The sequence below is a fragment of the Budorcas taxicolor genome, chromosome 8 (genome assembly GCF_023091745.1).
Source record: "Budorcas taxicolor isolate Tak-1 chromosome 8, Takin1.1, whole genome shotgun sequence".
NCBI classification, from domain to species: domain Eukaryota; kingdom Metazoa; phylum Chordata; class Mammalia; order Artiodactyla; family Bovidae; genus Budorcas; species Budorcas taxicolor.
The window spans coordinates 4,288,464-4,314,704 of record NC_068917.1 but is presented as its reverse complement, the minus strand read 5'-3'; the positions used below and the strand labels follow the sequence as shown (position 1 = coordinate 4,314,704).

The 26,241-nt window shown below is 52.5% G+C and overlaps 1 protein-coding gene across 4 annotated transcripts in view; it reads right to left on the bottom strand.

Moving 5' to 3' along the window:
- Positions 1-565: 565 nt before the first annotated feature.
- PALLD (palladin, cytoskeletal associated protein) overlaps positions 566-26,241 on the bottom strand; it is a 377,075-nt gene continuing 351,399 nt past the window's right edge. For 2 of the 4 annotated variants that reach the window (XM_052645047.1, XM_052645048.1), the window contains 11 exons: positions 26,081-26,216; positions 23,037-23,135; positions 21,958-22,008; positions 20,502-20,723; positions 17,512-17,661; positions 11,580-11,674; positions 9,833-9,965; positions 5,831-6,038; positions 4,006-4,171; positions 3,525-3,658; positions 566-2,432 (listed from right to left, as the gene is read on the bottom strand). In XM_052645047.1, the coding sequence (XP_052501007.1) occupies positions 2,260-2,432; positions 3,525-3,658; positions 4,006-4,171; positions 5,831-6,038; positions 9,833-9,965; positions 11,580-11,674; positions 17,512-17,661; positions 20,502-20,723; positions 21,958-22,008; positions 23,037-23,135; positions 26,081-26,216 (1,567 nt within the window). In that variant the 3' untranslated portion in view covers positions 566-2,259. Of the gene's footprint in view, positions 3,398-3,524; positions 3,659-4,005; positions 4,172-5,830; positions 6,039-9,832; positions 9,966-11,579; positions 11,675-17,511; positions 17,662-20,501; positions 20,724-21,957; positions 22,009-23,036; positions 23,136-26,080; positions 26,217-26,241 lie in introns of all 4 variants that reach the window. The other 2 variants (XM_052645050.1, XM_052645049.1) reach the window with 2 other exon arrangements.

Genomic DNA, 26,241 nt, shown 5'->3' with positions numbered 1-26,241 from the left:
GTAGCAGTAGATCTGGTGTGTCTGTTGGGAGGAGTGTGTTCAGCGTCTTATATTGAATCTTGAGCCACAGCATGGTGCACTTAGTTCCTGAGAATGGTGATAGTTAAATGGCGCGAAGGTGCTCCCTGTGGGGTCACAGAAACTGGTGTCACGCACGTATCAGGTAAAGTGCTGAGGCGGGCGTGGTTTCGAGAGGGCCCCCAAGCCCCCTCCTGGGTGCACCCACCTTCCCTCTCCCCCACACCACATCCAGGCTCTGTGTGGACGGGACTTTGCAGGTCCCGCATCTGGTGGTCCCTCGAAGCACGGGTTCTCCCGACAAGAGTCAGTGTGTGTGAAGACATGTGCCGAGGGTCTTGGTGCTGGGCTTGGGGATGGAGGGGCTGCCGTGCCAAGGGGTGCGGGTGGCCCCGCGAGCCCTGTCTCCGCGTGGAGTCCGAGCCTGTCCCGGCCTCCTGCACCCAGGAGCGCGCGCAGTGCAGTGACCAGTGGGTTCCGTCTGCACGGATTCATCAAGGCTGAGCGAGACCTGTAACTGAGCATGTGCTTCACAAAACTGCAGCTCTTATTTGTTAAATATTTATTGTTAAATCCACGTTACACCAGCATGACAACCCAAGTAGTAAGAGAGTACTTATTGTTTTTATAAATACATGAAAGGTGGCAAAATAATGCTGCTTAATCCCAGACCCAGCAAGTCAGCAAAATGTCACATTCGGGAACATTTGGCAAGTATGAGAAGACATCAGTCGTAATTCTGCAAGAGAGGTCCAGGAGAGCCTTGCGTGCCAGTCTGCCCAGGCTGCGGGTACCGGCACTCACACTGGGCACGCAGAGCTTGCTTGGTGTGTCTAGAAGGAAGTGGAGAGCTGTGCGTGTGAAGCAGTGAAATGGGCTACACGGGGGCACACAGGTACAAAATCATTAAAAAATACTACCTATCGAGTAACTGAGCTAAGAGAGTTTGACAGCTTTATCATAAATAATGAAAGATAAATGTGTTTTGCATAAGGAATACAGTGTGTTCTCTTCATAGCAAAGTACCATTATCATATCATAGCAGGCCCCATTTTCTCGTGTTTAAAGTTGATTGGTTCCGACTTAAAACTGTCAAGTCTGGTCAGAACCTGCTCCGTCCAACTGACCAGAGTCAGGGGCACTCTGGATGGCCTTGGGATGACTGGGAGCCCAGCACCTTCTTCAGTCAGAGGTCTCATGGCTGCAGGGAAGTTAAATTGTGCTCCCACCCGCTGTGCAGGCGCCGTGCAGGACATGCACGCTGGCGCCCACCTGGCTCTAGCTAAGTCCTGTGCCCCCCAGCAGACGAGTGCCCACAGGCTGCCTCCGACCCGGACGACCTCTCCGCTCAGCCCATTACCAACTTGCTCTGTGCACCCCACCTCCAGCTCCGACCCTGCGGTGTCCCGAGGGTCCCCCACCATTGGAACCCTAACTCCCTGACTCAGGAACGGCAGCGTCGTGGACCGAATTTGAAGAGAACCGAGGGAAGCCTGGCCTCCACTGGCTCCCGCCCCCCCGCCATCTGCGTGGACACCGTCACCGTGAGCCTTGCATTTCGCCCTTCTCCCCTCTCCTCCTCCCTAGCCCCTCACCCCGACACACCCCGCCTGCCGCGGTCACTTGGGTGGTCTAGACGCCCTCCGTGGAATGGTCTGTGGTCTGTTTCTGCTTTCCTCAGAGTAAGTTACGGATTTCAGCATGTAAGCTCCCTACCAAGGCAACAAAAAGGGAAAAACACATAAAGAAAAAGCTAACAATGAAGGTCTTAACCTTGACAGAAACTCAGGATGTTGCTAGGACTGCAGTAAGTGGTTCCTTCGTACGACTCAGTAGAAAACGGTTTGCACAGACAAGGCACTTGCGTGGGTTTCTTGGTCGTGCCCTCCTGCTGTGGGGCCGCCTCCGGGAAGCCCCCGCGCTCACGCGGGGTGGCAGTGCTGAGCCAGTGTTGAAGGCACTTAGGACAACACGGAGCGGGGTCGCTTTTCCGTGAGGGCTTCGGCTTTTCAGACTCCTTGAATCACAGCGATTCCCGGAGTCTGAACTGGCTGATGAGTGTGGATTCTGCGCAAGGCGTGCGTGTACTGGCGTCGCGTGCGCAGCCTCTGTTGGCTTACAGGAAGAAAAGGAGAGCTGCGGTGCCCTTCTGTCTCTCGGAGTCGCGGTGCACTCGCGTCCCGCGGCAGGAGGCGGGTCCGGGCGGCGCGGTTTGGGTCTGTGCTCCCGCGAGGGCGCCAATCACAGGTCCTCGCTCTCCACCAGGCCGGGGCTCAGCGCCAGCGCGGACGGGCCGGCCTCGGGCTGGAACGCCGCCCGGATGTCCAGGCCCTGGTCGGAGAGCGCGGCGTAGCGGCTGGCTGACGGCCGCACCCGCTTCGGCTTGGCGCTTGGCGGTGGCTGCTGCCACTGGGCTGCAAGACACCCGAGCATACGCAGGTGAGGGCCGGGTGGGGAGGGCTCTGCCGCGGGGCACAGGGCCTGTGGTGCGGCCGGGCGCCTGCTCACAGCACACCCCGCATGCCCCCGAGGAGGCCTGAGAGGCCCGCACGGTTCTGCACCTCAGGCCCTTGTCACAGAGCGCGTCTACACGGGCTGCGAAGACCGCAGGGGGAACACAGGCAATGCAGCTCACCCGCACCTCGGTACTCGCTGCAGCCTGGGGACTCCTCGGAAATGGCCACTAAGCTTCCTAGCTCCCCTTTTAAGAAATCTTCAAAGCTCATGGGTAGGCATTCCACAGTGGTGACAGGAATTCTGAATGGACTGGGGACGGGGTGCTGGCTGAGGTCACAGTTACTAAAGCATCTCATGGAGGTATTTCTTAATTCAGAAATCAGTTCTGAATTTTTCATTGGGGTTTACTTGTCACAGAGTGCCTCTGTCATAGGGTGATACTGTCATAGAGGGATACTGACCTAGTCTGTCAACTCAAAAGGGATGATTTTTTAAAATCAGGGATGCGTGTACACAAGGAGACACACACAAACACACAAGCCTACTGCCAAACTACTTCAGACACCACACACACACACACACACACACACACACACACACACACACACACGAAGCGCTCAGCCATGGGAAATACGCCCTGCAGCATCAATGGACCCCATTCAGCGTGGGTCCCAACGCTGTGCCGGGTCAGGACACAGGAGGAATGTTAGAGGCGGCCCCGTGCACCATGCGGTAATGAGATGGACACGTCTGTGACTGTGCCTGAGCCTAGCGTTAGCTCCTAGAGGCGTGGGGGGAGAAAGCACAGCTGGGAAGCCCACGCCAGAGAAACAGAGGCACACGCGGCACTGCGGCACGCAGCGTTTCTGAGCGATACTTGGGCACTGTTCTCCTGGCGAGGGTCACTATTAATGTCGGGAAACTACAAACAGAAAGAGAAAGAGCACGGTGAAGTCTCGGCGTGGGAGGCTCGAGGGCCGTGCGGGACAGATCAGAGTCTGCGGCGCGGACCGGGAGGCCTCGGGCGCCCAGCACGGGGAGGCACTTACTGTACACGTCGAGTCGGGCTGTGCAGGACACAATCCCGGCCTCGTTCTTGGCCGACACGGTGTACCAGCCTGCGTCGTCCTTCGTGGCGCCCTGGATGAGCAGGCACACGTAGCCGTGGTGGTCCTGGTGCATGCTGTGGGAGAGGGCCTGCTGTGAGGGCTGCGGGCTCCTCAGCAGGGCTGCGAGCCGTGGCTCACGGCAACCCGCATGTCCCGCAGCGCTGCGGCCACTCCAGCGGGGGGGCACGGAGTGGGCACCTGCAGGCTCTGCCCTGTCACCCCAGGCAGGCGGGTTACCTTCCCATGTCTGAGGCACAGGGGAGCCCCCACAACGTCTCCGCAGATGGGGCTGGGAGGCCCGCATGGCCCCTGTACTCTGGGGTGGCTGGCTTCCCCAATCCTGGCGGGGGGTGCCCCATAGGGGTGAGCCCTGCTGCCTCAGGACCCCCAGACCCGAGGGTGGGCAGGGCCCGGCACTCACCTCACGCGGTCCGTGCTGTGAGTCAGTGACTCGTTCTCCTTCTTCCAGAATATCTGCGGTGGGGGTGCCCCCGAGACCCGGCACTCCAACCTCACGGGGTAGCCATCTGCCACGCCCGTGTTCTGCAGCTTCTCCAGAAAGACCGGCGGCTTGTGCGCTTCCTTAGCTGGAAGACAGGAGACAGGGGTCCTGCCTGGGAGACACGGGCAGTGCCACAGAGCCCGCAGGTGCCCTCAGCAATGCGGGGCAAGAGGCCCGTCCTCCGCCAAGAGAGTCCTTCATCTGGAGGGAGCCTGTGCTCACCCCACACCTCCTCTTCCTCTGCGAGGTAGAGGCTGAGAGCCCTGCACCCGCCCCACAGCGCCTGCCTGCGTGGTCTCAGGGGCCTCCTGCAGGCTGGCAGTCGACCAACAAGGGTGCTGGGCTTCCTTAGTCCACCATGTCTCCCTGGTGACGCTGAGCCCTGGCGTGCTGGGGTCAGATCCACGAGCAGCCTGCCCTGCTGTCTGGGAGATGCTAAGGCCTTCTGGGTCCTGCTGCAGGGAGACGGGCAACAGCACTGCACGGGCGGGCAGGGGAGGGGGCTTTCAATGGGTGCCTAACGACTAGCAAGGTGGGCTGCGCCCTGCAGGTCCCGCTGGCCTCGTGATCACCGCACAGCTGCCAACAAGAAGGAGAGCATCCGGCCTTCTCCCCGCCCCCCTCAGGGATAGACACATCACAGCTCTACCCCACACCTGTAAATAACGAGGACCCTGTCTGATCTTAAATTATGTAGGGAGTTAATTTTTACTGGACTTTTTCACCTGAGCTACTCTGGGGGACGCAGATGGTGGGAGCAGACCTCACTTCGTTTTCTTTCTGGGTCTTTGCTTTCATTAAGAGGATAAAGATGGATGGACCTTCACATCACAACAGCAGACCGCTGCATTCAGAGGCTGTGCTGGGCAGGCACGGGGATGCAGTGCTTCGTAGGATGTCATCCTTGTGAAATGATTTAGTCCTTAAACTGTGAGCATCATGGCCCATTCTACAGCAGGGAGAGTGAACAGCAGTGATGGGCCGGCCAGAGGACATGGCCAGGAAACGAGGACTGAGCCCTGACTTCTCCCAGAAGTGCCGACGGGGACATCTCGGGCCTGAGGACAGGCATGGGCAACAGAGCCAGCCACACAGCAGTGAGCAGCGGGGGCCGGAGGAGGGAGTGAAGCGGAACCCAGCCCACAGGCCGACGACACTTCTGTGTGCACGTGTCTCGTTGTCAGGAGACTCCTCAGGAGGAGTCACTGTCTCTACAAAGAGCTCAGGGCGCTCGGACCTGGAGGAAGACCAGGGGTGGGATGGACCCAACTCCACAACCAGGGGAGGAGGTGGTCTCCATAGATCCCGCCTCTGGGAAACATGGAAGAAGCCAGCTGCTTTGCTAAAGGTGCTACTCTGAGGACCAGGTGAGGCAACACACACAGAGCGCTCTGCAAACAGAGAGACGCAGACACAGCACAGGCTCCCCACATGGCTCCTGGAGGGCTCTGCACGCAGCGGTGGGAAATGGACACAACACACTCCCCACTCTTGTTGATTCTCTAAACATTTTCATACACTCATTTTCCTTAGCTAAAGCAAAAAATTATACCATCCAGGTCTGCTGTGTTGCAGGTGGATTCTTTACCAGCTGAGCTACCAGGGAAGCCCCACTGCTAAGTTAACTTTATAATCCTTATTAGTATATCCTATTTTTCCTATGTTTGTGTTAATGAAAATGATTTCTCACACTGGGGTCATTGCTGAGTCTCCTCTCGCCCTGAGCGTGTCTTCCCGAGCCTACCTGCGACCAGGAGCTCCAGGCTGAAGGAGTTCTGCCCCGCTCGGTTGGTGGCCACGCACGTGTAGATGCCGGCGTCCCGGGCTGAGACGGGCTCGATGACGAGGGAGTGCACGCCGTTCTCCCGCACCAGCATCTTGTGGGCACTGTCCTGGCGCACTGGCTTGCCATCCAGCAGCCAGGTGAGATCGGGCGTGGGCAGCCCACTGACCTGAGGCAGAAGGGAAATGCATATGAGTTCCTCCGACGCCAAAATGGGCCGCTCCATCCACAGGAGACGGGCTCTTAGTGTTGGTCCTGGTTCTCTTCTTGGCACAGACAGGCTCACTTCTAAACACCTCCTACAGGGCAGCGCGGAGGAGAGTGAGGTGGGGTCCTCAGGGGGTCTGGTGGAGAGTCTGCGCGTCACTGCATGGGGCCCAGGTTCAGTCCTTGGATGGGCAGTAAAGATCATTCTTTAAAAGAAGCCGATTTTTTTTACACATTCACAGTTCCCTAGGGCTTCCCCGACAGCTCAGCTGGTAAAGAATCTGCCTGCAATGCCGGAGACCCCAGTTCAATTCCTGGGTTGGGAAGATCCTCTGGAGAAGGGACAGGCTACCCACTCCAGTATTCTTGGGCTTTCCTAGTGGCTCAGCTGGTAAAGAATCCACCTGCAATGCAGGATACCTGGGTTCGATCCCTGGGTTGTGAAGATCCCCTGGAGAAGGAAAAGGCTGCCCACTCTAGTATTCTGGCCTGGAGAATCCCATGCGGTGTATAGTCACCCATGGGGCTGCAAACAGTCTGACATGACTCAGCGACTTTCACTTTTACATATAAAACTAAAATTAATATTAACCCCTTGGTATCACCTGATTAAAATAAAGTTTTCCCCTTTGACTCTGTATATATATATCTATGTTTGTATTCATTTTGGTTCTGTAACTAAAATGTCATTTTAGAGGTGGTCTTTGTGAATTCTTACAGACCCACAATAAATATACGCATATAAACATACACACTGACATCTGGATACTTACACCGTGGAAAGAATTATGTAGCAAATGATGCGGCTGACAGGGATTCATTTCCAAAATTTACAAATGGCTCATGAGGCTCAGTATCAGAAAATGGATAGAAGATCTAAACAGACATTTCCCCCAAAGAGGACATAGAGGCACATGAGAAAATGCTCAACATCACTAAATATACTAGAGAAATTAAAATTTAACTATTAGAGAAAGGCAAATAAAAGATATGAGGTGTTACCCCACATCAGTCAAAATGGCCACTGTCAAAAAGCCTACAGACAATAAATACAAGGGTGGGGTTAAGGAAAGGGGCCCCTCCTAAGGTGCTGTGCTGGTGGACAGCGTGGTAACAGCCCCTGCAGAGAACTACAAGGAAGTGTCTTTAAAGTGCTCAAGTAGAGCCACCACATGATCCAGCAGCCCACTCTAAGAGTATATGCGGAAAAAAGAATGAAAAAGAAACCAGAATTCAAAGAGCACCCAACAGTGAAAAAAACACCAGAATTCAAAGTGCACCCAACAGTGCACTGCAGCACTATCTACAACAGCCAGGGCACGGGGGAGAGCTGGCGCCCGACGACAGGGTGACGGGCCAGGGCACGGGGGAGAGCTAGCACCCGGCGACAGGGTGACGGGCCAGGGCACGGGGGAGAGCTAGCACCCGGCGACAGGGTGACGGGCCAGGGCACGGGGGAGAGCCGGCATCCGACGACAGGTGAGCAGGTGATGGGCCAGGGCACGGGGGAGAGCCGGCATCCGACGACAGGTGAGCAGGTGACGGGCCAGGGCACGGGGGAGAGCTAGCGTCCGACGACAGGCGAGCGGGTGACAGGTGTTCATACACAATGGAATATTACTCAGCCGTAAAAAGGAATAAAACTGGGTATTTGTAGAGATGAATATGAAACTATACAGTTTATATACAGTCCGTTATACAGAGTGAAGTCAGATAGAGAAAAACAAATACTCCGTATTGATGCATATATATATATATAAAATACATAAATATGGAATCTAGGAAAAGAGTGCTGAGAAGCCTATCTGCAGGGCAGGAACAGAGACACAGGATGCAGAGAACGGCCTGTGGACGTGGGGAGAGGAAGCAGAGAGTAGGATCAACACGTACACACGCCACGTGCAGTACAGAGTCGGGGGGCTGCTCAGAGCACAGGGTGCCCAGCTCGGCGCGCTGTGGTGACCTAGAGGGGAGGCATGGGGGGTGAGCGGCAGGGAGGCTCCGGAGGGAGGGGTCAACGTAGTTACAGCTGAGTCACGCTGCTGTAGGGCAGAGACACAACGCTGTAGAGCCATTATCCTCCAATCATGGAGATAAAATAACAGAGGTGATACGTTTGCATGATCAAGTAGATTCAGCCATGAAACAGGAGGAAATAATGCCATCTGCTGTCACCTATGGGCCAAGAGAGCATCGTAGTAAAGTGAATAAGTCAGAAACAGAAAAACAAACAGCCTGTGGTGTCACTCACAGGTGGAATGTGGGAATGGATACCAATGAACTAGCTTACAAAAGTAGAAGCGATGTACAGACTTAGAAAAACGGACTTATGGTTACCAAAGGGGAAAGGTGGGCTGGGAGGGGTAAATCAGGAGGCTGGCACTAACTCACACATGTAAATACATAATCAACACAGACCTACTTTATAGCAAGGGAGGTGTACTAAACATTGTGTAAAGACCTATATATGGAAAAAACCACAAAGATGAACATCTACATTTGTAACGGAGTAAGATTCTGTATACCTACAACAAACATGACATTGTATATCCGCTTTACTCCAAATACATACATATATACATGCAAACATATATATATATATATGTTAAAGTTAAAAAAAATTAAAGGAGTAATGAGGCACAAGCTTTTGGTGGCTTCTTGTAGCACATTTCATTCTAATTTACAAACCCAAAAAGCACTTCCACTAAGGCACTCCAGTTTGACACCAGCACTATCTATAGCAGCCAGGACAAAGAAGCAACCTACATGTCCACTGACGGATGGATAAAGAGGATGTGGTGCATATTACAATGGAACACTACTCAGTCATACAAAGAAGGAAACAAACGTCAGTTGCCATAGCCTGGATAGACCTAGAGATTGTCATTTTAAGTCAGTCAGAAAGAGAGAGACAAATACGATATCGCACATATATATATATATATATATATGGAATCTTGAAAAAAAACGATACAGGTGAACTTATTTATACAGATGAGCTTATTTATAAGACAGAAACAGACTTGCGGACGTAGATAGTGAATTTATGGTGACCACAGGAGAAAGGTAGGGCTCTCCAGGCAGCTCTCGTGGTAAAGAGCCCGCCTGCCAGTGCAGGAGACATAAGCACACTCAGGTGTGATCCCCGGGTCAGGAAGATCCCCTGCAGAAGGAAATGGCAACCTGCTCCAGTATTCTTGCCTGGAGAATCCCATGGACAGGGGAGCCTGGTGGGCTACAGTCCATGGGGGTCGCAAAGATTCGAATACAAGTGAAGTGACTTAGCACCCGCAGCAGGGAGGGGATAAACTGGGAGATTCAGATGGACATATAAAGAGCAGTGCATTTAAAACAGCTAACCAGCAAGGATCTGCTGCATAGCACAGGGGACTACACTCCCTAAATGGGAAAAAAACTTGAAAAGATACGTGTGTATCACTGAATCACTTTGCTGTACACCTGAAACTAATACAACATTGTAAATCAATTTACTCCAATGTAAAATGAAAATAATATATTGGACAATAAACTCCTGTTAAGAATTTATCCTTTTCAAACATTTCTGTGAGTCCAGAGTTCTCTTAAGTGCCTCACGTTTATGTTCTGTAATTCCAGAGATAACCAGCAGAGGGAGCTCAAATAATTTTATAAAACATTCATACTTCAGAGCTGAGATTTAAACTTAAGGTCAATCAGTGGGGCAAAACCAGAGAAGAGAGATACAGCACTGGGGGGAGGTTGGGCGCATGCACTCACCTTGCAGTCCATCCTGCAGAGCCTGCCTTCCTGCACGGTCAGATCCCCGGGTGCCTGCAGGAAGTGCGGGCGGAAGAAGCGCTCCTGGATGGGCTCCCCTTCGTCAGCACTGTCCCTGGACCGTGAGCGCGGCCTTCAGACCAGAGTCAACATACGGGAGATGGGGGTGGGGTGGACAGATGATACAGAAAAACAGATCGATAGATGGCAGGTCATTTCTAGGGTCCCAGTCATCTGCTTTCTAAACACAGGGGCAAAAACATAATTTCCTTACCTGTTTACCTGATCCCTAATCTCAACCGTTTACACCATAAAAAAGTCAGGAGGCAAAATCTTGTTTCATTTGGGAGTTTGATACAAATTTAATAGTCTGCTAACTGCAGATCTTAATCTGCTATCCTAACCCTTATGACTAGTATAAATCATGAATTGGGAAATGGGAAAAAAATAGGGTAAAGAAAGCTTTAAAATATTTTTAAAGCTGAATGAGAACTGTATGGGAACTAGCAGCTCATTTACTACCAAATAGTTTTCAGTATCAATAACTATAACTTTCCACTGTGAGTGAAAGTTTGTAGGAAATCAGAAGTTCTTATTTTTTAAGAAAGTAATATATTTCTAATAAAAATTCCTTTTCATTAACCAGGAAAACAACTCAATTTTTAGGCAGGTCTTCTGCATCCGTTATCCATGTACCTAAAGACAATTATTTTTTGCTTTAAAATGAAATTGTGTGAATCTCCCAGATTCTGTGCATCTTTCTTGCTTTTGAGTATGTTTCTAGAGGCACCTTTTAAGAGTAAAATGATTTAAAGTGATTGCAGGGAAGATGTAATAATCAAAGGACAAGATGTTCAAACTAATTCTGCCAGTGATCATCAGAAAGTAAGTTATGAAACACTTAACTAGAAAAAGCAAAACAAAAAAATTAGTATAATGGGCTAGAATTATCCACCCTTCAACACAGAGTCACCTATCAGATCTAGTTTACCAGTACGATGCTCCTCCAGGAAACTGCTTGCCATGTGACCCATGAACAGCTGAAATGTACTGAAGGCCCCGGAAAAGCAGATGGACTTGCTCAGCTGTGCTGTGCTCACAGCTGGCACAGGTGGTGCTGTGCGCGGGTCCTGCCCTGGAGGCCAGCATCACAGCTGTGAGCCCGAGGCCTGCAGCTGCCTCCCAAACACTGGCAGACACTGGTGCGGACCTGCTCGCTGTTTCTGCTCCTCCTGCAGCTTCTCCGGTGTGTCCTCCCCTGCCCCTGTGGCCCTCCAGGACCCCAGTCCACCTGGAATCCCCTGACAGGGTGCCCAGGCCAGCAGCCCACCAGCTCCTTTGAAGCCATGCCCATCACTGGGCACCACACGCCCTGCCCAGGCTTGCACACCCTGGCGGCTCCAGGTATGGAGTATCCAAAATGTGGCCAGTCTGACCTTGAGGTCTGGGTCTCGAGTAAACTTGTGCACTGAGTGACGGGAGCAGAAACCTTCAGGCGCGAGGTGGTCCAGGCAACCAGAGGCCCGGCGCGAGGGCGGTGGTAAGTGGCGCGTGGCTGGGCCTGGGCACACCCGTGGTGACACGGCTGCCACACGACACACCTCCTGGCTGGTGTCCCCACCCCAGCCACAGGGAGCCCCAGGCTTCTCCTCACGTGCCCACTCTGTCAGCTCCCCACAATGCTGACGGTGCCGGGTTCAGGAGCCAGCGAGACCCCAGCAATGCCCGGGAAGGGCGCAGGACGTACCTTCTGCCGTGAGGGTGTCCGGCCGGCGGGCGGGGGCTGCGGCCTCTCTGGTTCACGGCCTGGACCATCAGCCGCCCCGTGCAGCTGACGCGGCCCTGCGGGGACAGGACCAGGGCGGTGAGCAATGCCTGGAGCCAGCGCGGTCTCCCCAGGCCCACGGGCCGCCCCCGCCCGCACCCCGGGACTCGGCGTGTGAAGCACGTGGATAAGAAGGGCCCCCTCCGATGCTTGGCTCGGCTTTACCGTTTCATCTAGGATGCCGTTTAAGACGACGACCCCCTAGGAATTAACTGTCACTTGCCAAGGTCTCCTGAGCCCATGAACATTCTCCCCATGAAATGAGCACATTTGAGATTTATGAACCAGAAGCAAATGCCTGAAACGTGAGGGTCAGATGACAAAGGTTAGTTAGATAAGCTATCTAATGAGAAACTGTATTTTATCTTTAAAACATTTTTAATTTGCACTATAGCTGATGGGTCTACAACCACCCTGCCCAAACACACCCAATCTCATCTGAAATACAGTGGACTTAACATTAGTTTTAGGTATAAAACATGAGTCAACATTTTTGGTGCTTATGCCCGTCTAAAGTGGTGACAAAGCACGGCTGTATGCACTACCGTATCTCTCTGTCAACAGAGAGTCCGACACGTGCTGTCTTAGGGGCATGCAGCGGTGCTGAGGGGCCCGACTACAGGAATAAAGGACCCAGGGGCTGCAGCTTCCTGGCCCAGGCTCCTCTTTCTCCCCATGGCTGGCAGAGCAGCAAAGCAGATTCTCTCCCCCACTTGCTCCTCTCAAGGCCCAAGAGCACGAGTGGACGGACTTCTAACCTCTGACGACAACCGAAAGCGAGGAGCCAGGGCAGGAACCTGAGAAGCGGACTGATCATTCATTCTTGTCCTCGGTGAATTCGAGCTCCGGAAGGGCAGCCCTGTGTGCACTCACGTCACGGCTGACCACTGACCCCCACTGTCATCCCAAGCGGCCTACATACGGGAGGCCAGAGCTGAGGGTTGCATGGGTTCGCAACTGCCTTCTGAGCTCCCCTGGGAGTGGGCTGAGGGGGGAGAGGATGCTGGCGGGGGACACGGAGGGAGGCGCCACAGCAGGGTGCAGGGAGGGGCCCCGCACGTCTCCCCACAGCCTGCACGTCAGGCCTCAGGCCCCAGGCAAGGCACAGACTCACACGGACAGTGCAGGCGGAGGGTGAGGAGGCCCCAGGAGGAGCGGCTGCCGGAGCACACAGCTCGTGTGGCCCTGAACCGCGAGGAAGGCCCCTCTTCACTGAGGCCACCACATCCCCAAGTACCGTGCAGCGCACTTCGGGAGGGGACGACTCCCGCCCCGCACCAACTGCATCTCAGGTTCCGGCCACATGACAGAAGCTCTCCCATGCTGACCCTGGCACACACCGGGGGCTCCCCAACACAGCCTGACACCTGAGAATCACATTGACCCGTCCCCCGTACTTGTGTGCACGTGCCCAGGAGAGCCTGTTACAAACAGCACAGCTGACGAGTCACCGCGGCTGGTCTAACAGGTGGACACGGAAGCCCCGTGGTTCTTTCCAGAGCTTGAGGACAAGAGCTGTGCGTTCACACCGACAGCGCCCCTTGTCCTCAGGACAGGGTTTCCCTACTTTCTGCTTTGCTGCTTCATCACGGGCTCTGGGCCCCTCAGTGCTGTCTGTCCACCTTTAACCATCTTATCAACACATGAAGGAATAACAGAAGTGAATGTGTGGCGTGAAGCTTGGAAGGAGCCAAGAAATCCTGTAAAGCTGAAACAGAGCCCACCAACAGGCCAGTCTTTTGAGTGTAACTCTGCTGCCCACAGCTCCTCTGTTCCTACCAAGTCCTTGGCTGAAGGCTGACACGAGTCCGGAGTGTGGACTCTGAAGGTGGTTCTGCGCGCGATGCCCGGCTCATGAGGTGCACGTGATGCCTGGCGACGCGGGTTCTTTACCTGCTCTGCAAACAGCATCTGCCTGTCCTGGCTCACAGAGTCTAACCGAGAGCCCAGGGCTCAGGACAGCCAGCCACTTGGACACACGGCACAGCTGGAGAAAGCACAAAGCACCACGGCCATCCCAGCCCTGGGCAGGACTGGGCACCCAGCAATGCAGCAGAGCAAAGCCAGATGCGTCTGCATCCCGCTGTGCCTTCAGGAGGCGGGAGGCTCGCAGAGGCGGGGCCTGCGGTCCCAGTCTGGCACAGGGGTCACGGCGCAGCCCCTCCCGACCTCGCTAACCCTGCAGCTGCTTGTCTCCTGGGAGCCGCCAGGCAGGGATGCTCTCTGGCGGAAACCTGTCAACAACACCTCACATGCCTCTTACTCCCGAAGACCAAGCAGGTGGGAAAGTCTTCTATGAAATTAACTGCTGGCCGTGTTCACCTCCCTCTGTGCTTCTCGCCCTCTCTCGTGGCTACTCTTAGGACTTATCTCCCCCGCCTGGAGAGTTCACCGCTCACGCTCTGTGACTCAGGTCAGTTTCCATCAGCCTTTTCCTCCTTCCCTCAGCGATACTGTGGAAGCCACGGTGTGTGCGAAAAGGGAGATGGTGCTGTCCCCCTTCCAAACACGAATCCTTCTAGATCATGGAAGAAAATCATGGCACCAAAGGGCATCAAGGAAGCAGGGAGCCCACATCAGGCAACCCCATGCCATGCTTCTGGGACTGGAAGCATATGTATGTATCTATGCTTTATGTATCCTGGAAAACTTAGCTTTTACTTTTGAGATTTTTTTCCAGTACCTATTTACATCATGATCCTTTTAAACCATTTGTTAATTCACAAATTACAAGACTGGCAAAGCCATTTTCTATACCATAGCAACTGTTTATAAAGCTGAGTTTATGGAGTGCTGGGCTTCCCTGGTGGCTTAGAGGTAAAGAACCCGCCTGCAGTGCAGGAGATATAAAAGACGGGGGTTCGATCCCTGAGTTGGTAAGATCCCCTGGAGAAGGAACTGGCCGTATTCTTGCCTGGAGAATTCCACGGACAGGGAAGCTCGGCGTGCTGCTGTCCATGGGGCCACAGTCAGATGCGGCTGAGCAGCTAAACAACATGGAGGGTGAGGGGTTTCTATCACCGAGTTCCCACAGCAACAAGTGACAGCTTGCACCAAGGATCAGGCAGAGAAGCGGGCTCTCGTGGGTCATGGCTGAAATGCCACTTTGTTTTCCTAAGTGGGTAGGAAGTTCATTCCAATTTCTCACAAAACTGGACGCACAATCTTGGATGACTCACAAAACCCACATGTGGCATGTGTGCATGGACCTGCCACTGAAGAGCAGGGACAAGAAGGCATTTCACCCCTGAACTAACTATCACCCACCAGGAGATGTGCTCAGAAGCTCACAACAGCGGCTGTCAAGCGCCACAAAACCCAAATGCACAGCAACGTCAGCCTGAGGCCCACATCGACTCTCAGGATCTCCCCAGACTCTGCTTAGGAGTCTCCCCTCCGATGCTTGCCTCTTGGTCATTCAGGTAGGAAAGGAGAAGTTTAGTGATATGAACACACCCGTTAATGAGAATCCCGGTGGATCAGACCTCAAGAGACAGCAGGATTCCGGCATGAGGACCTGCTTTGGCAGGGGAGCCTCTGGGGCCTGGAGTGGTCACCCTGCTGTCTGCTCAGTCCACAGGCGGGACGGAGACACAGTCAGGAAAGCTGGGCTTGGGACTTTGCTGTGGCCAGGGGCTGAGACTCTGCGCTCCCAATGCGGGGGCCCGGGTTCCATCCCTGATCAGGGAACCAGACCCCACATGCCACAACTAAGATTCTGCACATTGCATCTAAAGCTCGACCACCCTGCATGCCTCAAACAGACCCAGCACAGCCAATAAACAGACCAAAAAGGAAAAGCGGGCTTCTGGTGCCCTGACGTAAATGGTCACTGCCCATCTCTTTGTCTCCAAGAGGTAAAGCATGAAGAATCAGACGAGGTGATCTACAGGGCGTGGCTGGCTCTTCGCTGAGGCAGCAGAGCTCAGGGCCCCAGGTTGAGGGTGGGGGCCTCCTCCTGGCCCTGGTGTGGCTCCCACCAGCCAGGCTGTGGTGGTGGGGGGTGGATCTTTAGCTAAGCCCCCACCCTAGCCCCCAGCTGTGCTGTCCTGATTCAGCCATGCTGGCTGGGAACTCCCCCTCAAGGTGTGACATCACCTGAAGGAGACCACACGCAGAGTCCAAACTGCAGTTTGACATTTGCGTTATTCTGTTCTTTAAAAGTGCTCACTCCAAGAATAGTCCAAAACATGCAGCAGGCAAAACGCCTGGCCACGAACTGCAGACCCCCAGCAGTGTGACTGCGGAAGGAGCACAGTGAATTCTAGCTCCATCACCTGCCCCTGCCTTCTCAGGGCACAAGAGGAAGAAAGAGCCCAGCAGGAAGGAAAACCCTGGGGTTTGTTGAGTTCTCCACTACTCTTTTAAGAGGAAGAAAACAGAAGATGGGAGTCGGTTAGGAAGCATACTAAATATACAATTAATAAAAAGTGCCACTTTCATTCCCTCAAATACACCAACATGAACACCAACAAGCATGCAAACGTAACTGTTTAGTAAAGGTCATGATTGGGACTGTTTTTCAGAGGCCATGTATTCACTGATTGAAATATCAGAGCCTCAAGAAGGTGCATGAACTTGGAAACTGTTCCTGGTCAGTAAGGAGTCAGCTGTCCCAGATCACACCCTGGTTGCAGTGAAATCTGTGGGACCTCAGTTCAGTCTAATTTTAACACTGCTGCAGTAAGGTGTTTTTAAGTGACAATGTAACCTCAGGACAGGACAGCGCTGTTGGCCACACTGTACGCACTTGCAGAAGTGTGCAAGCGCTGCTAAGAGCACCTGTATCGTCTACTAACACTTGGTGTTTCTTTCAAAAGAAATAATGAAATACAGAATGATACAAACAGATCAGAGATTTTTTAAAAAGGATGACTTGTGAGCTACCTCCACCAGTTACATAATAAAACTGTCAGCTTTCTTTTTTAAAAGAGTGTGTTATTTACAGGCTTCCTTGATAGCTCAGTTGGTAAAGAATCCGCCTGCAATGCAGGTAGACCCTGGCTCGATCCCTGGGTTGGGAAGATCCCCTGGAGAAGGGAAAGGCTACCCACTCCAGTATTTTGGCCTGGAGAATTCCATGGACTGTATAGTCCATGGGGTCGCAGAGAGTCGGACATGGCTGACTATGTGCTTTCTGTAGACTTTGTAAAGTACCCTGTCAAGTGTTTAAGGCACAAAACCACTTCTTACACATGTCTGTGGATCCAGTACAGTTCCTAAAATATACAAGATATTCTATAAAAAAGAATTTGCAGGCTTGAATTGGAACCTGGTAGCCAGTAGCTGCCTACTAAATTCTAAGTAGTCAATTAATTTTTTGACCCTAAATCTAAAGGCCAATACAAGAGAAAAACCAAAATCCTGAGTGCTCTATTTAAATTCTATCAAAATTATAATTTGTCTATACTTATAGGTTATTTAAATTCCACTGAATTAAGTAGGTGTGTATTTCTTCTAAATATTTAATTTTTGAGTCTTCCTACCATATCTTACACATACCCCTCACTCCCCTCTCCTGGGAATGTTATTCTACATGGAATCACATGGATTGTGCGTCTGTTTACTGGCTCATCTTCCGTCTCGGGACTTTATCCTCCCGAGAACGGCAGCCCCAGCCCCCAGGAGAGGTGTGCACGCCAGTCTCTCGACACTGCGGAGATAGATGGTGCATGTCTGTGCATCACGCACACGAACGTCTAATGGAGCAAACAAACACTCAGGAAAGGAAATCCCTGCTGGGAGACCAAGCTGGACAGAGGACATGGGGGACCAGCGCCCCATCAGGCGAGCCGCTTCTCCGCCTGGGGACCGCGCTGGCGCAGAGCAGAGCAAGGCCACCCACGCTTCCCACCTGAGGGTTTGCGGCCATGACTGTGTAATTGCCGTCGTCCTCCAGCGTGGAGGCTGCGGTGTGCAGGGAGCAGGTCCCGCTGGGGTCGCTGCGGATGCTGTAGTGATCGTTCTTGGGGGAGATCTGCTTTCCATCCTTAAACCAGTAAATCTGTGGGAGGAAGCAGAGAGAAGGTGAGGCCTGTGTGTGTAGGGTGGGCGGGGGGCTGCTCTGCGCTCCTGTGACAGAACAGGACACCTGGGCAGGACCTTGACGTCCGAGGGACAAGGTGAGACAGCAAACAGGGTAGTTCTAGTCTAGCTTCAGAAGTTACACGTTCTCTTTCTTTCTAGAAGACGTACAGGGATTTCCCTGGTGGTCCAGTGGCTAAGACTCCTCGCTCCCAGTGCAGGAGGCCCAGGTTCAATCCTTGGTCAGGGAACTAGATTCCACTTGCCCCAGCTAAGATCACAGACCCTGCATGCTGCAGTTACGACACGGTGCCGCCAAATAATAAAGTAAGAAAAACGTATATTTTAAATAATAAATTAATATTAAAATAAGATATATTAATAATATATTAAATTATTAATAAAATTATATATATATATAAGACATACATAAGCGGCATTTACATTCATCCATTATTTACATGGAAGGCAGCGATGACTTCTCAGCTGGCATCACAGTTTTCTTTTTGCTTCTGTTTTCAATGTCCTAAGTGAACATGTATTACTAGCAAAGGTAAAAGCATTATCTCAAGATGAAAAAAACCTGACCCTAAAGTCCAGTCAATTCGTCTGTGTCAGACAAACAGAACAGGGTGAGAGGGCAGGGTGGGGGGAGCAGGTTGGGGGCACAGGGTTGAAGGTTACAGTCCACCAGCTCTCCCGACGATGTTAAACACAGTAGTATTTAAACGTATACTAATTTTCAAATAATAGTTGGAGTGACAGAAAATTGTGAAAAATACAATGGAAGTACATCTTGATTAGATAGAAATGTTCTAGACGGCCAAATGATCTCTTCTCCAGGTCCGTCCTCCCCTCTCTCACCTTTAGGCAAGATCCCAGGCAATCAGCTTGTCATGGTTTGGTGGTTATATCTGAGCTGGTCATGAACTTCACAGCAGAAGAGAGGCCGCAGTGACGGTCACAGAGCTGCAGCCCCAACACAGCCAGTACACTGTGTCGGCCGGAGGAAATGGCATCCTCGCTTTTCAAGCAGGATGCGGTCACCTCTGTTCCCTGCAGTCCAGGGCACTCCTAACTGATTCCCAGCAGAGGAAACCTACTTCAGAGCCTGCTGTAAAATGAACTTCCTCCTGCCTGTACATCACTTGGCAAGTTGAGACCACAGCTGGCCTTTCACGGCTACTCCTGTCAAAGCCTCTGAATCTGAGAAACGGTTCTTAAACCTTCCATGTCTAAGACAGGAAAAGGCTAGAAACAGACAACATGAAGCAAGTGCACCAACAATGAGGGTCTGAGAGCTGTAGCTCTTCCCTCCCTAGTTTCTATGGAAACAACGTTACCAGTATTGCCCGTCTCCAGAACCTAAAAGTTCATCATCGAAACAGACTAGCAACTTTCAGTCCTAAAAGCTAAGTTACATAATGGCTGACACTTCATAATTATCACGCTCTTACTGGTTGGCTTACTTCCTGGAACAAAGGAGCTCTGATCAGTATATAATTTCTCCCTCTCACATTCTTGCTGCTATGCCAGTTCTTTAGAATTCTTTTTTCCCTTTCATCCTATTTTTCACCTGTATTATACTTAGTAGACAACTTTCAAATGAGAATTAAGAGATGTATTGTGCTGAGCTGCTCAGTCATGTCTGACTATTCTCGACTCCATGGACTGCAGTCTGCCAGGCTCCTCTGTCCATGGGGATTCTCCAGGCAAAAGTACTGGAGTGGGCTGCTACGCCCTCCTCCAGGGGAGCTTCCCGACCCAGGGACTGAACCCAGATCTCCCGCATTGTAAGTGGATTCTTCACCATCTGAGCCACCAGGGAAGCCCAAATTAAGAGACAGTGCCAACATTCTACCAAGACTGCTCTGAGAGGAAAACAGGGTGAACTAGAACTTCGCTTCTGTCTTTTCATGTTTCAAGGGAACAAGCCTGTCGAGGGCAGAATATCCTGCGAGAGTGTCAAGGCGGGGCTTCCGCTTCTCACTGGGCCTCTCTCACTGTCTTCTCTCCAGTCCCAGGGAAAAGTGCAGTCCTGTGTGCTGTTCCGTGGGGCCGTGAGCGGTGATCCTAGTCTCTGTCTAAAGAGAGGGCCACCCGCCACCCAGTGTCCCCCTGTGCCTGTAGGACAGGGCTCTGGCTGGGCCAGCCCCAGCAGTGGTACTCCTGCCCCCTCCGCCTCTGTATCCACAGGAGGCCTGGGCTTTGTGGATTAAACATATGATTCCCATCAGTAGTGGCAGCTTCGCTCCTCTGTCCAGCACAGAGCACAGGCGGGGCTCAAGTTGAGGCCTGGCTGCCACAGCCCTCTGGCCTTGGGAAAGCTCGCCAACCTGCTGGAGCTGAGCCTGACACCTGCACCTGGGGTGTCGCAACGGTGACTCCATGGGAGGGAGAGGGGAGGGTGTGAGGCGCTCCTTGCCAGTCACTCTCCTAGTCTGTCTGTTCTGTCCCCTTAGATCCCATTCCATCCTACCCTATTCTGTTCAACCCTGTCCTAGTCTAGGGGCTGCCCTGGTGGCTCAGATGGTAAAGAATCTGCCTGCAACGCAGGAGATGTGGGTTCAGTCCCTGGGTGGGGAAGATCCCCTGGAGGAGGGCGTGGTAACCCACGCCAGTATTCCTGCCTGGAGAATCCCATGGACAGAGGAGCCTGGCGGGCTACAGTCCACGGGGTCGCAAGCAATAGGACACGACTGAGGGACTGGCACATTCAGTTTCAACTCTGGCACTTGTCCTCCTCCCACACACCCTGCAGGCTGGAGCCAGACCCATGCTCAGGGCACGCAGCTCTGAGGAGGCTGTGTCTCCACTCACCTTGGGCTTTGGGTCGCCGGCCACTCTGCACGTGAACGTCGCAGGCATACCCTCAAAGATCTTGTAATGCTTCAGCTTCACCTCAAAGAAGGGGGCCACTCCGCTCTCCACAGACATGTCCCCGCAGGGTGCCTCGTCCCCTGACTCCTCCACGGGGGACCGCTCCAGCCGGTACTCGATTTCGCTGATGAGCCTCTGCTCACAGCTGGAGACCTTGTACTCCTGAGTCAGACGGAGGGGCTGCATCACCGACTGGGCCCCTTGTGCTACACATTGCCCCATCAGACTCAGCCCCTCTGCAGTCAGGCTCCCGGAGGACAGCGATGTGTTTACTACAGAGCTCAACAAGTCTGCACCCCAGTCACTCCCACATGAAACAAAGAATGCCTGGAAGGACATGTGCTATTTCAAACCATCCTCAAGTCCTGTCAACCGAAAAACACCACAGCCACACAGCTAGGAGAATGAGTTTCTTTCCCTTCTCTCTCAGAATAGGGAGAAGGAAAAAAAAAGGCAACAGTGACTCCTAAACTGCTCATAAAAGTTAAGCACTGACGCCACGCTGACCCATCCCTGTCTGAGGGTGGGCACCTCCCAGATGGGCAGCTGCGGCTCACTCGGCCTTTTCTCCAGCGGTGCTGGAGAAATGGTACCTTATTCCCTTCTCCTGACAATCCTCCCCACCCAGCTTCCGACTTTCCCTCAGCTCCTCAGCTCTAGGCAACCATTCTCCACCCTCTTTAAAAGAAAAAGAGGTCTGAGAGTCCAGTCAAACATGCGGTTAAAAAAATAGGCATCAAGTGCCCGCCAGCATCCTCCAGTAATGAAGGGGTATCAAGAGACCGCTTGCTCATGAAGTATAGAAAAGGCAGCTCATTGTGAGACACTCTCTATTTAAGATTAAATGAAAGGCTGTTTCAAACAAGGTTTTCTCTTAAAGTTACTCAATCTTTAAAAAACAGTCTGGCATGGGGTTTCCCTGGTGCCCAGTGGATAAGACTTGGCACTATCAGTGGAGGGGGCAGGGTTCGAGCTAAGATGTTACACCCCACGTGGCACGCCCCCAACCCCAAAAAAGTCTGCTGGCTTGAAGGAAGAAATTCAGCAGAATGAATGAAACTGCAGGAGATACACAAGCTGCTTTGTCTAATCATTATCAAATTAATCAGTTTAAGAATTGGCTCTTTTTTCTCCTAGAAAACTTTTAGCAAATGAGAAACTTCTCACAATTTAAAATTCAGAGTAGTCATCAAGGACAGAATAAAATTCAAGTCTGTAAATGAACGACGTGACAAATCACACTGCAGTAACTCTGTGCCTCTGATACTGAATGAAAACAGACAGTGAGTGTATTGGTCACTAACGTGTGGCAGGAAGTGCAGACACACAAGCACATGAGGGAGAAGAGAGGAAGCGGACACAGAAGGACTGGGAGGAGAAGAGAGGTGAAGGTGACCTTTTGACCGTCCAGAGGGCTCTCTACAGAAGCACGAGATGGCCAGGGGTCCTGAAACAGCAGAAAAGGAGTAGTGAAGCCCAGTAAGAGAAGCGGCAAGAATCCAACCAGATTTCTAGCTTGAAGGGAAACTCTGGTGGGAGCAATATTTAGCACAGAAAAACTTACAGATTTTGAAGGCTGATCCATTTCTCAATAGACAGGAGAAAGAGTTTACCTGATCCTTTAAACTTGTGTTCTAAAGCTTTCTTTTATCTTAAAACTATTCAGTATATAGGGAGACTCCAAACAGAACCAGTGGAGATGATAAACAACTCACAGCAAACCCATGAAGGATTCTGGTGTTGCTGCTGCTGCGGCTGCTAAGTTGCTTCAGTCGTGTCCAACTCTGTGCGACCCCATAGACGGCAGCCCACTAGGCTTCCCCGTCCCTGGGATTCTCCAGGCAATAACACTGGAGTGGGTTGCCATTTCCTTCTCCAATGCATGAAAGTGAAAAGCGAAAGTGAAGTAGCTCAGCCGTGCCCGACTCTTAGCGACCCCATGGACTACAGCCCACCAGCTCCTCTGTCCATGGGATTTTCCAGGCAAGAATACTGGAGTGGGGTGCCATTGCCTTCTCTGCTGGTGTTTGCAGGGGACAAAGCAGATTCCCTGCTCATTATCGATTTTTAACTATATTTGTGAAGAAAAACATTCTTTTATGTACATAGATACTTCACCTGGATGAGATGTCAAGAATGTAATTGAAAATAGTCGTGAGTCATTTCACACAACTTCAGCGAATGTATGTTCCTCCACACAAACCTGTTTTGCATTACAGCACAGGACAGGGAAATCAGAAAGATACTTGAAAGAAGAGAAACTAATGGATAAGAGAAAAAGGACAGGTGTCATCGATGGAAATAACTCCATCACCCCCTCAACACAGGGCATGCTCACTAGCCGCTGGTCAGAGGCAGCCTGCGACCCACCCTTGGTTCTGCACAGAGCTGGCGCCAGGACCGGGTCCCTACGGAGGCTGGGGGTGGCGGGCGGAGAACACTCTGCTCTTCCGGGAAGCCGGGAGGATCGCATACCTGGTTGGCCGCCTCCTCTTCTGGCTCCTGGACGTTGAAGACAGTCGCACTGTCGGCACCCAGCAGCCGCCGAGCCATCCTTTCTTCATAGGTCAACCTCTAAGCAAAGAAGCCACACGAGTCAGAAAAATCTCACTGCTGCAGCGCCTTGAGAACACGAATGCAAAGAGCAAACGGGTCTGTTCTCTGTGACCGCTCCTCTCCACCTCCGGACGCCTGTGCAGCCAGGAGCCCTCTGCTCCGTGTTCACCTCCTCCCACTGGCCCTCCAGTCCTGACCTGGTGCTGAGAGTCAGGGTGACCCATCCCGAGAGCACACTGACGGTGAGCATGGCAAGCAACAGGGCAGAAGTCCCCGAAAAACGTGTCACGTATTTTATGCCTAATGATAAATATGGAGACAAAGACCTTTACATAGCAAGATGTTTTCTACAGGACGTGTACGGTCATAGCTATCACAGGCTTCAGAACAGCTCCGAGCCTGGGGAGGGAGTCCGAGGCTGGTGGGCAGTGCTGCTCCGAGAGCTCTTCTCCGGGGCCAGGCACGGGGGTGAACGCAGGCAAACACAGGACGTCGTGGAGGCTGGCTGCACACGCTGACCTAGCAGAGGGGCTGGAAGCGGCCTGCTGACCTGACACCCACGGCCTCGAGCCTCAGGGGAGACTGCTCCCAGCGAAGGTGGTGAGGCTCCTGCTTTCAGAGACCAGGGCTTTGGGCTGAACACAAACCAAACGGCCCACTCACGTTTGGTTTGATGGGTGCCCTTGAGTGCTGGCTCCAAAACAGTCATCAGCCCATTCACTGGGGCATTTTAAAAACAAGCTTTTGATTCAAAATAGAGAATAATTAGTAACGCAAAATAAAATTTTAAAAAATGTGCAAGTTTTTTCAGATGAACTTCCAAACTTCTGAATCTAGACACAGACTCTCCTAGAAACTCTCTAATCAGGAAACTATGCTGGGTAAACCGCTGCTTTCCAGTATTTGCTGGTCTTAGTCCCAGCGGAAACCAGGAAGAGAAGCAGGACACATGCCAAATGGCAAAAAGACCTGAACAATTGGAACAATGGCCCTGTTTTGGGAAAGGGGGCTGAGGGTGAGGAGAGGTGGAGACAGGCACCTGTGGCATGGAGCGGCTCGTGTGCATGCTGCTGTGGAATTTTCTCACGTGCGTTAAAAAATAATGGGTCCAGTTTTCAGACACAGTTTTAAATACCTTTTTAAACACCTGCTCTCATAAAAAGCCTTCCTAATATTTGGCGAGGGCGGCCTGGTGCCACCCCATTCCTCTGGAGTGGAAGCATCACTCGATATTCAGGCCCGCGTCAGACGCACTTGCCACCACCAGCAGCCAGACTCACTCACTGCTGTGTTTCGGAACCACTTGCTGCGCCGTGTGAATATAAAAAGTCATATACGAAGACGCCAGAAATGCGGACAGAGTCACGTGCAGCGTCAGGAAAGAGCTGTTTGACGGTCACATTTTCTAAGAACAGAAACCTTACTTGTCCTTTTAAAATTCTCAAATGTGGAAATGTACGGAAAATACTGGAAATGTCGTTCACTGCTGAACAAATCCAAATAATATATACTTCTATGCAAGAGAGATATGACATATATATAACAAATATAAATACATGTAATAGTGTAATAATAATAGCTTATAGAAATCTTTTAAACCAAGAGTTATTAGTTCATAAGGAATATTTAAACAAACAAACAAAAAAACCTTGAAAAAAGCCTTTACCTGGCTTGAGAAAGATCCCGTAAGTCTTTGTTTTAATCTTTCAAAGGCTCTGGTTGACAGAGCCAGGGAAAACTTCCAGAATGTGTTCATTTGCACATGCGACCACTTGTTTCAGGGAGAAGGTACCTCCCCCGTGTGAAAATCTCAGTGAGGTGAGTAACGTGGGGTCTCTTTAGCATGTCAGTCTTCCTCAGCCCCAGATCAGTACCCAGCTCCCTCCTCTGGGCCCCAGCCTCCCAACCGAAGCAGTCTGTGCTCACGCCTTTATCTATCAGGGCGGGATAACCGCAGCTCCTAGAAAACAGAGTCAGCATGCAGGCTTGCCCCTCTGGAGAAGGTGCTCAGGGACACTTTACACAAGAGGCCCCTCTCTGCTTCTGCCGAAGAGCCAGGCCAATGCCCCTGGTAAAGCACACAGGTCACTGGCCACCCCCCTAAGAAATCTCATTTCCTAGACTCGTTTGCCTGTGCCCTTCAGGAACTCGGATGTGATAGGGGCAGTGAGCCCAGAAAACAAACAAGCCAACACCTGACAAGGAAGCACTGTCGAGGCGGCGCCTGTGTGGACTGCCTCCTCGCCTGTCTACAACCTGCCGCCTCGGAACAGCGAGCACTCCCTTCCAGAACCGAGCTGAGCCGCCCTGACAGACGAGCACAAGCGTGGTAACGGAACCCGCACCGGACAGTCTAGACCAGATCAGCATGGTCTCCTAAGGTGCGCGGCCTTCTCTGCAGAAGCAAGGCAGGGCAGGGCAGAGCCCAGAACTGAGTTCCCGTCCACCGCCTCTGGGCAGACAGATCTTGGGAACAGCCCCCAGCCCTACCCTCCTGCGGGACTGGTTCCCTCTCTCTGCCTCCCACCCAAGGACTCGCCAGGCCCGACCCTGCTTAGCTTCCAAGCAGGACAAGCTCGGGTGTGATCGGGGCGGTGTGACTGTAGACTGTCCCTTTTCTCTGTAGTGTTGGAGGGCCTCGGTGAGCTGTGGCCTCAGCATTCCTGCCCCCTCTACCTCCAAGCTGCTGTATTCCTCCCCAGCCCCCAGGAATGGTTCATGGAAGGAGGCCGCAAAGCCTCCCCCCATGCTCTCCCCTCCACAAGCAAACGTCAACCTGGAGAGGCGCGTGGGGGCTTGGGGGGGGGTGCTGCACCAGCTGTGAGGACAGTGCTCAGCTGAAGGCCAGGTGTGAGGCTGAGGCTCCAGCCCTGAGGCTGGTGAGGATGGAACTCGCAGGCTCCAGGGGCCGCCCCTACCGCCTGCCCCTGCTCAGCATGTCCCCGCCCTCTACCGCCCCCTACCGGCTGCCCGTTGTTCAGCAGGTCCTCCTTGAAGCGCAGCTTGCGTTCCAGGTCCTGGATGACCGCGTCCTTGGAGCCCTGGATCTCCTCGTCGGAGGCCATCCTGGCAGGTCTGCCGGCCTTCTTGGGAAGCCCCCTGCGGGAGAGCACACAGTGGAGGC